Consider the following 14,001-nt stretch of genomic DNA (forward strand, 5'->3'; position numbering starts at 1 on the left):
ATCTATCATGATATATTGCCCAACTCCATTCAAAACTGAAAGAATTTGCATTCACTTTAATTTTTTAGTAGTTTTTTAACCTGGTAATATAGTGTTAGTTTTGTTTTGAAGGTTTTAGTTTGGGTTTAGTTCAGTTTTGTCTTAGTTTACTATAATAACCCTGCTGTAGTGTCGACCCAACATAGGTTATGTCACACCCAGCTCTCATAGTCAAATCACAGGTTTGCATGCCACGCAAAGAAGAGTATCAAGAGGAAGGTTAAGCTGTGTTTTGCGAGGCCAAACATGTAAGAACACAGATGTATACAACAGCAGAAACACTAGCTGACTCTGAGACTGTGTGTAGGGAACTGCATGAATAAAAATAGTAGGCTTGTGATGAGCGGTAGGGATGGAAACGTACAGCATTACCCACGCAGAGCAAAGCTTCAGCTCACAACTTTGTACCTATTTAGACTTCTTGTTCATCTAATGTTTTTCTCTCCCGTGTGCAGCCACATCAATCAGAAGACCCAGTTTGAGAATCCAGTACAGGAAGCTAAGAGAAAGTTCAGCGTCGACACGCCCACTGCAGTACTGCCACCGGCAGCCACGCCCTCAGGTAACTTCTCTGACAAGCAAGCCCTCTGGAGCAGGAACTGCACAGTTGTTATTTACTGCAGATTCTGCACTGGAGACAATCTTGTCACTCCATTGTCACTCACTTTTGCTGAATGGTATGTAAACAAGTGGCAATAAATAATAATGTATACTTTATTAATCCCGCTAGGGGAAATTGCAATTTACACTCTGTTGTTATTACACACAGGCCTGAATTACACACACATGCTCAGTACCTACATATGCACTTATGGAGAGATGGAATGCCCCAAGCAGTTGGAAGTTTGGTGCCTTGCTCAAGAACACCTTGGCAGTGTCCAGCAACCACCATATTTTGGTCTGTATGGGGACTTGAACTAGCAACCTACCAGTTCCCAACCCAACTCCCTACTGCCACCCCAAATGGAGAGAGAGTAGTAGGGAGAAAATGTCAGTTCAGGAAATTCTGATTTATTTTGAAACTCTAAAACCACAATAAGACAATAAGACAAGAGAAGAACGAATTGAATGCTGGCATAAATAAATAAGTTAACTCAACATTATAGACATTGGTATCTGTAGTCAGTTCTGCAATGTTAACATTAAATATCATGGTTTAAATTAAGGAAGTTTTACTCTCGCTGGTCATCAGGGAAATAGACAGGAAGTGAGATTATTTGCTCTAAATTGCATCCTGGAATTTTAGAGAGAGAGAGACGGAGCATAAAGTAATGACAAAAGCACATTCTCAGTCTTCTACTCGTGATTTAGGCTACATAAACATTGCTACGTTTTGGTTTTCAAGCCAAGTTTTTAAGCCAAAAGCGATCTCCGTGCAAAGTGTTTTTAGCTTCAGTAGACAAACTAATCTGCGTTTAAACTAATGCGCCCAAACCGCGGATCTCAACATCTTCATATACTGGGTGCGCGTTGCTGGCAGTTGCCATGGTAACGTTGGTAGCTTAGTCTCAGAACTGGAGATGTCAGGACCCAGTCGGGCGGCAAGTGTTGGCGTCAGTGTTGCCAAACGTCTCCGTTTGCTAACACTATGACTATGTGTGTGAATTCAACATATATTATAATAATGTTCTTTTCAAAATTAACAGCGTAAATAGTAGCAGCCAGTATGTAGCTAACAGGTAGATTATTTTAATACATCTATGGGATAGATGCATTAGAGCCCGACCCATATATTGGCGGGCCAATATTACGCATTTTCCGATATATCGGTGTCAGTATTTATAATAAATACTGTGTATATGTGTATATATCTATATATATGTAGAGGGCATATATGTATATATATATTTAAATATTTTAAATATTCATTCATCAGAATCATTTATAATGACAAATAATTGATTCTGATAAATGAATATTTAAAAAATAAAAACAGACTGTCAACCATTTTATGAGCGTTGGCGTTGCATAGTCTGTCCACCAGTGGACGCTCTACAACGTCCCTGTTGGCAACACTGATTTTTTTTTTTTTTGTTCAAAGGACTTTAAGTTTCATATCTTAAGTTTGTATTTTGATACATTTTATTTATCAGACCTTTAATATATTCTGATGTTCTGTTATTAACAAATTATCATCATATTATTTCAGTGAGAACTCATAAACAAATAACTAATTTTAGGGAAATCTGTTTTTTCTGTTACACGTTTCTGGATATTTTTAAAAAAATATATCGGCATATTGGATTATTGAATAACCAATTTTTTGTATTGGTATCAGCCTTCAAAATCCTTTATTGCTCAAAGTATATTGTATACACTGTATAACTAAAGCCAAAACATCTGGATCGCCCCCTGGTGGTTGGCCACAGCATAGGTCATAAATCCTGGTCTCTTTGTTAGCGGATGGATCATGGACCAAACCAAAAACACATCCAACACGTCAATATACGTATATATTATACAAAACATAATTTTTTTCCAAAAGATGGTATATATATAAATGTGGTGAAACGTCATAATTGACAGCTGTGATATGACTCATGATTGGTCGGGTGGGTGTATGGGCGAGACTTTGCTCCATCACCTGATCACAAGACGGCGGTGCCTGTATCCGGGATGTTTTGCCTTCATTTTTTCACAGTGGGGACGCGTCGTCCATTGTTTTTTACCGGCTATGATAGCTAGCCTACTGTACCAAATGCGGGTGTTATTAATAAGCAGGCTCAACATGTTTGCCCATCGTAATCTTGTGTTTTCCTACTCTAACTGCTGTTCCATGAAGACTCAGTGTTTTTAAGACACAGGTTCTAGGCTTTATAGTTCTATCTTTTTTTTGTTCAGTCAAGAAAAAAAACGATATAACAAGGTATTTGATGTGTTATCCAAACACTGGAGCACTTTTATCATGCCCTTCATGCTGAGATGTCTGTCTGGAAGATGTTTTAACACTTGACAGGCTGCTGATAAACAGATCATAGCCTCTGAAGCAGTGATATTCAATTTGAATAATGGCGCGGCGCTTCACTGTGCGGCAGAATTCATTTGGACAAGTAGATTATGAAATTGGGCGAGCTCTGAGGTCTCTGGGAAAACGCTTTTTGCCCAGCCGTTCGACCGCAGTTCAAGGATCCCTTTAGAAAGGGGGGAGGGAAGAAAGTGGAGGGACGAAAGAGGGGAAGGGTACTGCTTTTAAAGTGGGTTTAATCCAATTGCCTTTTTCCGGGTCATTTTTTCCATTTACCACCTGTGGTGACCGCAGTGCCACCGGTCTTAAAACGCCCTCCCTTCCCGGCGTGTACAGCTCTGGACGGAACCCCTTTTGTTTTTAACATAAAAAAATTTTTACTCTTCTTTTGCACCTCACACAAAGAATACCCTTTGTATTAAACTAGCCCCTTATTTAACCCCCTTGAAGAACTGTCTGCCTCACTCTGTTGCCCGCAGACCCCCTCCTCTCACAGCTGAGCCTCTCTGCAGTCTGTGGATGATATTTCCTCTGTGTGCCACCAGCTTCCATGCCCCCCCCCCCCCCCCCCCCCCCCCCGGGCCCCCTGTACAAATCTGCACCTTCCCAACCCCTTTTTTAAGAAAATTAAAGACTAGGTTTGCGCAAAATTGGGGACGGTTTTTTCTGGGGCATAATTACTCGCTGAATCCTGTCTGACATTTTCATATGATCACTTCACCCCGGGAATACACACTGTCCCTTTTGTGGCTCACAGCTTAATCAAGACCATGTAAACATAGCTCCAGTGTATCGGCCCTCTCTCTCTCTTTCTCTCTCTCTGTCTCTTTCCTCATCTGTCAGTGTTGCTTTTGCGGTGATCACGTAAGAAACCGTTCTGACGGCCTCTTGACGTAGTGTGGGAACATTGGAAGGCCTGGGCAGTCTGAATCCTGTCAAACATAAAAATTAAACCCCGCATCTTAATTCCCACGGGGAAATTTTCAGGCGATTGCACTTGGGGCAGGCAAAAACCCTTAATTTACATCTAATTTTGAAAAATCTCTCTGACACCGCACCGATACTGGGATGTCATATGAATCCTAATCATCCTTTCTTCAGAGCAGGTCACGTTCGTCTGCGATGCGTTATGAAAACAAAATCCCATACCATTGGGAGGTTTAAGGGGCGGGTGGTCCTACCCCCCTAATGAATTGATGTCCCACCTCTATCATGGGGAAACCCCGCCAGAGAAAAAACCCCGCACGGCAGGAACCACATTTAACTCACAATCTCACAGGCTCACACCACAGGGAAGGACAGAATTTCCCTCATTTTAGAATGGCCCTCTTTTCTGTCAAGGCTAACTCTATTTCTCTCTGTCTCATTGCTCTTATCTTGCTCTCTTTCTCTGTCTCTCTCCTCTCTCTCTCTCACACACACACACACACACACAAACACACCATTTACCCCACAAAAGGAAATTTGCAATGAAAAGTTTACCTGGAAAATGGCAGGTGTATTTCTTGACTTATTTATCACTGCAGTGAAAGGAATTGCTTATTTGCTGTGAGACGGGGGCATAAACATAGACATTTTGCAATAATTGGATGTTTATTCATACAGGATTTGTTTGAGTTTGCACTTCCATCACATGGCTCTTAGAGTGTTTGTGTAATTACTAGCAGTGAGTGACGTGCTGTCAGACACGTTGTCACTGTGCGAATGTTGTTACGATGGAGACAGATGGCAATTTGTGAGCAAGCTTGTCAGTTTCCCTTCATAACCCGGGCTCATTTTCACATACACATACCATACGCCATAAGACAGTCACAGCACGTTAACTGGTGAATATTTAAATATATCACGCTCTCATCTATAGAATGAATGCCACTGTGACTTCCTTCGACATTACCGATGAATTTCATGTCTCCCTATTTATCGTAAGACTAGAACTACGTAATTTGTTCAAGCGGAAGCAACAGAAGCAATTTAGTATGTACAGTAATTAGGCCATTAAAGATATTTTTCTGCATTTCCCTGTCCATTAACTCTTGTAAATGTCTCTTCTCTTTTTCCACCGCCATCCTTACAGCAGAGGAGCCCGCTAGGGGAGTGCGAGGTTTCACGCGAGACCCGTCTCAGCTGCAGGGCTCCATCCTGCAGACAGCACTACGAAAAAGTCCCCAGGGCTTTGGGTTCACCATCATCGGAGGAGACCGACCCGATGAGTTCCTTCAGGTCAAAAATGTCCTTCCAGATGGACCTGCCGCACATGACAACAAGATCGCCTCAGGTAGTCTTTCTTTCCCCACGGATCTATTGTTTAGAAAAGTGCACTCCGGTATCTGCATTACACTTTAGCTTAGCAGTAAGACTCCATCTAGTCTGGCTATACCACACATACAGTCTGGGATAGGAGGAAAAAAACGCTCTGGGTTGTTCGCATTTCTTTAAACCAATCACAGTCGTCTCAGGTGGAGCTAAGCTCCAGGCGCTTCAATGGTGGCTCTGCTAAATAGTCTCTGTATCCTCCTGAGAACCAAGGAAAATAAGTTTTTTCCTAATCATATTTTTTTGTGATTCCATACCGGTTTAGGGTTAAAAAAACATCCTACAATTTACACATTTTATTTTTATTTTTAATTTTTGTTTTAACAGCATGTCCACTGTAGTGGACAACAGGATCATTTTAGTACGAAAAGAACACATTTGGTAGACACAAATTTTGTCAACCAAGAGTATCAAAGAATACAGGCATTTTGATTAAAACAGATACATTTATCATTCTTGATCCTTTTCCTTGCATTTTGCAAGGATATGTTTCTATTAAAGCTTAACACTTTATGTCCGTATCCTTTTGATTGGTCCCCTTGAATCCTTATAGCGTTATTTGAACAATGAACATAGTACTAATGTAACTATAACTAACTGATTTAGTTGGATTTTTTTTCTTCTGTCAAACTGAATCCAATCTAGTTTTTTTCCTTCACTCTTCATTTTTTTCTTAGTATTTTCTTTCTTACAGTGATAGTCCTGGAAGCAATTTCTCTTTTTGGTAATGCAGAGAAACATCTTGCATCTGGTGCATCTCATGTACGTCTTGCTCTTGCAGCCCTTATTTCTGCATCTTTCTGCATGCTTGGTATCCATCATCTCAGGCATGTGCATGGCTCCTAGTCTGCGCACAGAGGCTCTGGTTGGGGATCCTCATTTAGATGGTGGCTCATACTCATCCTCACTCTTTCACAGCTTTTATCCAGCTCCCAACTTCCAACAGCTCTTCAGCTAGAGTAATTTTAAGTCCAGGTACGATGTGTGTTCTTGGATGGTCGTGCAGAGATTTTCTGTCAGACTTGTATTGTATCCCGGAGTTTGTGATGGCAACATCAAAGAAATGACTGATCACGCGCGACGTCCATTCTTGGTCCTTGCTTGACATTCGATAGAAGCTAAGCATGCGATCACATAGATCCACAACCACCATGTTGTCATTATACTGCTTAATAACCGCTGGTTTTTCTAACCTGGACCAAAGGCCGCTTTTCTTTCTTGGACCACTCTGGTACAGATGTCTTCTGGGTCTTCCCATGTACAGTGGATGCCATGAGCACTGGTTTTGTCGAACCATTTTGTGATGGCCAGCTCAGGACTCTTTCGACCACTGAACTGATGTTCCTCCCCCTCTTTTTTCAACTTTTTTGTCTACTGGCAGCTGGAACAGCTTTGGAACACGGTTCTTCATTATAGTTTTCCCGTTTCAGGAAGGCCTTTACCAGCAATGTGTCCATAAGATCTATGGTTTTTGGAAGTACCTGTCAAAGAATATGTGGCTTCCTTTTGGAACAGATTCACCATGCGTAAACTGCTGCAGTTTCCAACTCCTAACCTTTGGTTTGGAAAGGTATTCTTCCCTGGTGTAGACTTCAAATCAAGAAAATCAGACCATTTGGGATGCAAGGACAAGACCTTCAGACCGTAGGGTTGGGGCTTGCCGGAAAACTGCCTGCTGGACAACGGCCTGTGAGGGATGATTGGAATACAGCCCTTTGGGGGGTTTGGGGGCGAGCCTTGCCGCAACGATCAGTAGGGGGTGAATTCCAAAGAATATCTTCCTTCTTGGTTTCCTCTGTCACAGCCAGGTCATTGACAATCTTGAGGGAGTTTTTTTATCCTGAAGAATCTATCCCTTGTCATTTTGTTACTTATGACTGGCACTTTAGTTTTTTTTGGCCCAAAAACATTTTAATTCTGGGATAGCCAAGGCATGCCATGTGGATGAAAGGGCCAAAGAAGATTTTTAATTCTTTTGGCGTAGTGTTATACACAATCCTCTGCTTTGCAGCTCTCTTTGATTGTGTATGTTCTAAATCTTCAAAGACCTTGTTGTCAATGTACTGTGAAAAGTATTCACCTTTGGGGCTCCAGTCCCCCGTGTTGTAAGGTCATCTACTTTCACACCGGAAGCCCAGTAACACAGGTGCAAATCTGAAATGAAGTAAAAAAACAAACAAATGATTGGTAATAACAGTTTTACTACTCAACGCAGCAGAATTTAAATTGTGGAATTGCATCAAAAATACATGTTGCTCCTGGCCCACAGAGGGCGACGAGTTTCCTGCTCGTCCCTGTCTGTATCTGTATCTGTACTGTCCCTTCAACTGACCTTCTGCATCATCTTCCTCTCTTCACCTCTTCTATCACTGGTTGACCTCGATTTCTCTCTCTCATCATCTGACAACTCCAAATCTGATCTCCCTCAACTATTTTAAAGAATTCTTTTTGCTTCAGTTCTGTTCCTACGACAATGTTGGGGTCATAATTTACATGAAGATAGTCCTGATGTCCACTACAATTGACATTCATAAATTAGCAAATATTTTAAAAGACGCATCATTTAGTTGCTATCAGAACTAGATATATGATTCCTAACACCTAATAACAAGAAATATATGATTATCATAGTAACAACATCATAGACAAACAATATTTGACTCACCTCTCATCTTTCCATAAAATGTGCTTGTTCCTATGCCGTCCATTTTGGATTGAAAAAAAGAGGGAGTTTCCAGCATACCCCCCAATCAAATGACACATCACTGAAAAGACCAGGATGTCCTCTGTACAGTTCAGCAGGAATTAATGGACTCACACAAAAGAATCCAAAGAGAGGGATGAAATTCCAAAGTCCACTACAGTGGACATAAGTAAATGGGCTGGGTCTCAGGAGGGTATCTGCATTGCACTTTAGCTTAGTAGTAAGACTCCATCTAGTCTGAAAGGAACGTTGTCTTTTGCACCACACAAAAGAAAACTCCAAATACAATATTAAATCAAGTTAACTGTTCACACAATACAGTAATGTGAGCCATTTAAATCAGCTGATACATGGTTAAACCTCATTAGCTCTAACCAGTGTATCGGCGTGGGTACTTCCTCCACAGCAATCCCACCGATCAGTCCCAAAACGTCCCAGTTAGAGAGGAAATGCGTAAACATATTCTGTGTAAATCTTTACAATCATTCCATGAAGGAACCAAGCAGGCTGGCCTTATTGCATGATCCAAATTTTCTTCAAAACTCGTCATTTTCAGCATGTAACTTGCTAGCTCGAAGTTTGTTGTTCTTTGCCTGAAACGAACAGAGTTTGAGAACAGCAACACACAGAGAGAGGAAGGTAAGGGACGTCCTGCGTGTGAGCCACACACCAGATGTCAGGCAATTATCCTGGAAATGTAGTTCCATTGATCCAGACTACACGCCTAATCTAAAATCCTACATGTCCATAATGCAAAGTAATACAAGCAGGAATTACTAGAAGGAAGAGTTACGGAGAGACAAGGCTTTTATAACTTGTTTTAACTAAAGGTAATCCAGTGTCACATTCAAATGTACACTGTTTGCATGGCATGTATGCCTATTCACACAGTGACACTTGACTTGGCATCAGCACACGTACTGGACATAATACAGATTTTATGTACCCTGGGTACACACAAACAAACACATTTAGAGAAAAAACACCAGAGTGGCTCTGAATGTCACCTTGCTTGATCAAGCAAAGGCAAACATTTCTAGTTTATAGTGGGCTGTGGAGCGGCTCTAAAAGGAGGAAACATCCGTCAATAAAGCACATGTTCACTTTATGGCTGACACGCAGATTTTTATATGCAGCCATAATTTACAGATTTAATAGGTCTGCAAAGGCTGGTGGGTGACCAAGCCTGGTTATCTGCATGATGTGTTAATGCAGTAGCCTAGTGGTCTGCTTTCTAGAAACTCTGCTGTGGAGAATCTACGTGAAACTAGAACAGAGAGAGTAATTACGGCCAATGTTTCATTTCCCTTGAGAAGGAAGAAAAGTGCTTAAACAAAGAAACAAATGTAATTAATTTCATTGCATGTGCCAAACTGTAACTTCATGTAACATTCTGCATTTAAGCGTTTCAGACTACTGGCCTGAGGCAGTTATTTATGCCAAGGGTAGAAGGTTTTAACGTGTGTAATTTTAATGCGGTGTGTAGTGGGTTCTGAACAGGCACTACATTGGGATATGGAGCTCATTTGAGTGTGAAACCTTAGCTGTGTTTGCTAAGAAAGCGTATTGATTGTGTAGGTGGGCTGAATCCTCCGCTGGGCTTTCAGCCAGCTGGCTAGTCAGCGATTCAACCGGCAATCCAGGCCTATATGTCAGCCAGGCCAGGGGTGATGAGAAACCCTCCCCCCTTACAGGGAGATGAAAGGTGGAAGACGAAAACAGCATGTCAGTGATCTTGTTCTATTTCATACCATTGCTTGCCCTCTACATCCCCGTTAACACCTTTGAGTTTTCGAAAGAGTTGGACAAGCAGAAGGAACATACAGAGACAGATTCTACTCATGCAGTCCAGCTGGATTTTTATTGTTTCATTTATGGTGATTAACTTTGGCAACGATTAGCGCTGCAACTAACGATTATTTTCATTTCATCAATCTGTATTTTCTTGATTAATTGGTTAGTTGTTTGGTCTGTAAAAGTGCTCAAATGTCTTGTTTTGTCCACAACTCAAAGCTTACTGTCACAGAGGAGTGAAGAAACCATTCACATTTAAGAAGCAGGAATGAAGGAATCTTTATCTTTTCTTTCATAAAAGAAAATGACAAACCAATTTTAGTAGTTGACAGCTATTGATGAATCTTTCTAGCTCTTGCAGCGACTTTAGTGTCTCTTTTATAAAAGTGCCTTCGTGTGTGCACAACATGAGGAAAATGTTTTGATTGCGATTGACTTTTGACTTATATTGCGATTGTGATACGATATTACATTACGATTTGAGGAAATTATCATTTTTGCACCATTTTTCTCATTTTCATTGAACCTGATTAAATTTAAAATAATAAAAATAATCTGTACCAAACAACGATTATTTTCTGTAGTCTGTAGGATAGGTTTTGTAGACCGGGACGTCTCTGCAACACCACGTACTTCATTCAGAATGGTTTGACACATATTTTGCTTTTAACAAATATTGCGCCCCACCTGCGATTTGTATACTGCACTAGTCCATATTGCAATTAGGATGAAATTGGGATTAATTGTTGTGACCAGGTTGGCTCAGTGATAGAGCAGACACGGACATACTGAGAGGTTTATGCCTCAACTCAGAAGTCCAGGGTTCGAATCCAACCTCTGACCATTTCTTGCACGTCTTCCCCCTCTCTCTCTCTCTCTCTCCTTTCTCACCTAGCTGTCCTATCAAATAAAGGCGGACAAGCCCAAAAATAATCTTTAAAGAAAAAAATGCAATTTAATTGTTCTTCCCTACTTTGTGTGGTGATTTTAGTAGAGTTGTAACTGTTCTTTTTTTTTTTTTAGAATATTTTCTGGGCTTTTCCGCCTGAACCAACCTGGCCACACAAGCTGTAATGATTCTAAATGTTGCTGTACAATTAGTCTTCTCAGAAATGATTGCGATCATTAACATAATTGTCTTTTTAATTCAAATTTTTAAATATTTTTTGTATTGTTTGTTAAACAGATTCAAGTTTTGAATGATTTCCATGATGCATCTTTTGGTTATATCACTGTTATGTGACTGAGATAATGTAGTAACACAAGTAAGCAGCCAAGGAAGTAAACCACGCCTCTAACATCATAAAAAAATTATAACTGTATCTTCTCCCGTCCCCTCCCCCTCCCCCCATGGTCATTTATGTTGCTATGAACATGTATAGGGTCAAGTAACAAAAACTAACAATTGAAATAATATTTAAAAAAAGATATAGTCCGACTAATAATCACTTATGTAATTACAATATGGCATATCTTAACCAAATCATACGCTTTAAGACCTTAGCTAATATTAGCCTAGATGTTAGTGATCAGTCCCATTCATAAACCCTGTGTTCTTTCAGGTGATGTGATTGTGGACATCAACGGGGCATGTGTGCTGGGGAAGACTCACGCCGATGTGGTGCAGATGTTCCAGTCCGTCCCCATCAACCAGTACGTAGACATGGTCCTGTGCCGGGGCTACCCTCTGCCCGAGGACTCCAGCAGCAGCGAGGAGGCCTCCGGAGGCCTCTCCACCTCCATGGACACTTCCCCTTCCCCCTCTACGTCCATTTCACAGGACCCCCAGTACACTGTCCCAGACGGAGGCACCCTCTCCAGGCAGACCGCTGCGGTACCGCCCATGACCAATGGCGGACGCCACCACCACCACCACCACCACCATGTTCCTCACGTTGCCAACCTAGAAGGCCCTGACCCCACTCTGCTGCAGCCGGAGCTGGTGAGTGTCCCCTTGGTAAAAGGCCCCGGAGGTTTTGGCTTCGCCATCGCAGATTGCCCCCTGGGCCAAAAGGTGAAGATGATCCTGGATGCCCAGTGGTGCCGCGGCCTGCTGAAGGGCGACGTGATCAAGGAGATCAACAGGCAGAACGTCCAGACGCTGAGCCACTCGCAGGTGGTGGACATCCTCAAAGACCTGCCCGTGGGCAGCGAGGTCAGCGTGCTGGTGCTCCGGGGAGGTGAGTTGTCAGGAATGAGTGGTGGAATGTGTGAAAGTACTTTTACTGTACTGTTTAAGTACAATTTTGAGATACTTTTCTTTTCATACCACTTCCCACTTCTGCTCCGCTAAATTTCAGAAAGAAATATTGTACTTTTTGTACCCCGCTGAGGCATTGTAATGAGCTCTGCGAAGCATTAAAGTATGTCCCCGTTATCTGCCACTGAACCGTATAAGCAACACGGCTCTTTGAAGGATTTAGGTCTGCACTGTAATATGAAACCAAACAGAAAGAGGCTCACGCTGCTCTAATGAAGGGGTGGCACCGAGCACATCATACTGGACACTAGGGCTGCTAAATATACTTTTCACTCCACTACATTAATCTGACAGCTTCCTTTATTATTTACTTTACAAATGAAAGTGTTTGCACACAAAACACGTTTTAAACTAAAAAAGAAATTAAACTACCCAACAATATCTAAGCCCACAAGTCCAGCTGAAATGATTGGCCGTAAACTGATTTACAACTGTTTTCATAAGTTTATAAAATGTGAGGAATTTTCGGCATTAAGTACTTTTTGTGATGACACTTAGTACTTAGACTGTAGGCAAAAGTGACCTACATTTGATTCTTTGCTCGTATCTGTTTTTTTTTAATGACAGCGTAAACAGGCCAAAGTAACATGGCACCCAATCTTTTCCATTTCTGATTTGGGCCACTTTACTTTGACTTAAGTAACATTTTCGATGCAATTCTTTCACTGGTAACAGAGTATTTTTTACATTGTGGTATTATATACTTTGTTCGTTTGAAAGCCATGATGTCTCTCTCTCATGGGTGGGCCAAATTCTCTGGGCAGGCAAAGCTGAGAAAGCCCCTTGGGCAAGGTTACATCTCCTTTCTCAGTTTTGCCTTTCGATAGGCCCATCTGAGCTTTCATTTTCTCAAAGGCAGAGCAGGATACCCAGGGCTCAGTTTACACCTATCACCATTTCTGGCCACTACCATAGGGGGACCATAGGCAGACTGGGGGAACTCATATTAATGTTAAAAAAAACTTTTTCCACCACTGGCTGGAAGGGTACACTGCGGTCCCAGGTAAGCCTGAAACATTGAAATAATCCTTAGAAGTATGTCACATCTGGCTGGGTTATAGTGCTGATGCTTTGACATCTCTGTTGTTAAATCACTGCTGTCTATATTAATCTACTCAGGTTACTGCTCAGACAACAAACAGGTGTTGGTGACCGGAGATAGTCTACAGCTTTAGTCCCACGCTCCCAAAATCCTTTTAATCCTGCACAGTTTTGTGTCATCTGTAGTCTGTCTCTCTCTCTCTCTCTCTCTCTCTCTCTCTCTCTCTCTCTCTCTCTCTCTCTCTCTCTCTCTCTCTCTCTCTCTCTCTTACTTTCCCTTTACCCAAAACAAAGTGAAACAACAGAGTGAGAAGCCCACCTGCTTGCTTTTCAAGTTCATTTCTTAAGAAAGAAAGCAACAATGACTACGTTTACATGCACATAATATCATACTATCTTTCTTCCTGTTCAAAAACCTGTTGATATCCAGGTCTTTGATAATGTTCAAGTAGCTGTGTTTCTCCTTCCAACCAGAGATGTGGTCTCTTTTTTTCCGGCATGGATCTCTCCTACAGCCTTGCAAACATTGGCTGGTTAGTTAGCGCACAGTGTCACTCCCCGATGTAAGTTGAGTGCAAATATGAGTTGCGCATGCGTCACTTTGCAACAAGTAGCCTACAAGATGCTAACAAGAGACTTCTGTAATGTCAATACAGTAAAAATTGACTTACTTAACCAAGTTCGTTCACTGGTGGCTACATGCTAGCACAACAAGGTTGTCAGTTGAATGGCGTCTTAAGCCAACTAAAACGTAGCTAAAACGTTTTAGAAATGACTGCTAGCTTAGCTACAAGCTAGCAATCAAACACATCACAGGCTGTCAGTTGAATGGCGTTTTGAGCTAACGTTAGCAATCAAACAATCATAGATAGCTAAAAGGTTTTT

The 14,001-nt window shown here is 41.5% G+C and overlaps 1 protein-coding gene across 4 annotated transcripts in view; it reads left to right on the forward strand.

Annotated features, from left to right (window-relative positions):
• magi3a (membrane associated guanylate kinase, WW and PDZ domain containing 3a) overlaps positions 1–14,001 on the forward strand; it is a 195,290-nt gene that overhangs the window by 154,347 nt on the left and 26,942 nt on the right. For 3 of the 4 annotated variants that reach the window (XM_032519894.1, XM_032519893.1, XM_032519891.1), the window contains exons 8-10: positions 495–601; positions 5,079–5,279; positions 11,378–11,995. In XM_032519894.1, coding sequence (XP_032375785.1) covers positions 495–601; positions 5,079–5,279; positions 11,378–11,995 — 926 coding nt within the window. The remainder of the gene's footprint in view (positions 1–494; positions 602–5,078; positions 5,280–11,377; positions 11,996–14,001) is intronic. The other variant, XM_032519892.1, reaches the window with a different exon arrangement.

Source organism: Etheostoma spectabile, chromosome 7 (genome assembly GCF_008692095.1).
Source record: "Etheostoma spectabile isolate EspeVRDwgs_2016 chromosome 7, UIUC_Espe_1.0, whole genome shotgun sequence".
Taxonomy (NCBI): Eukaryota; Metazoa; Chordata; class Actinopteri; order Perciformes; family Percidae; genus Etheostoma; species Etheostoma spectabile.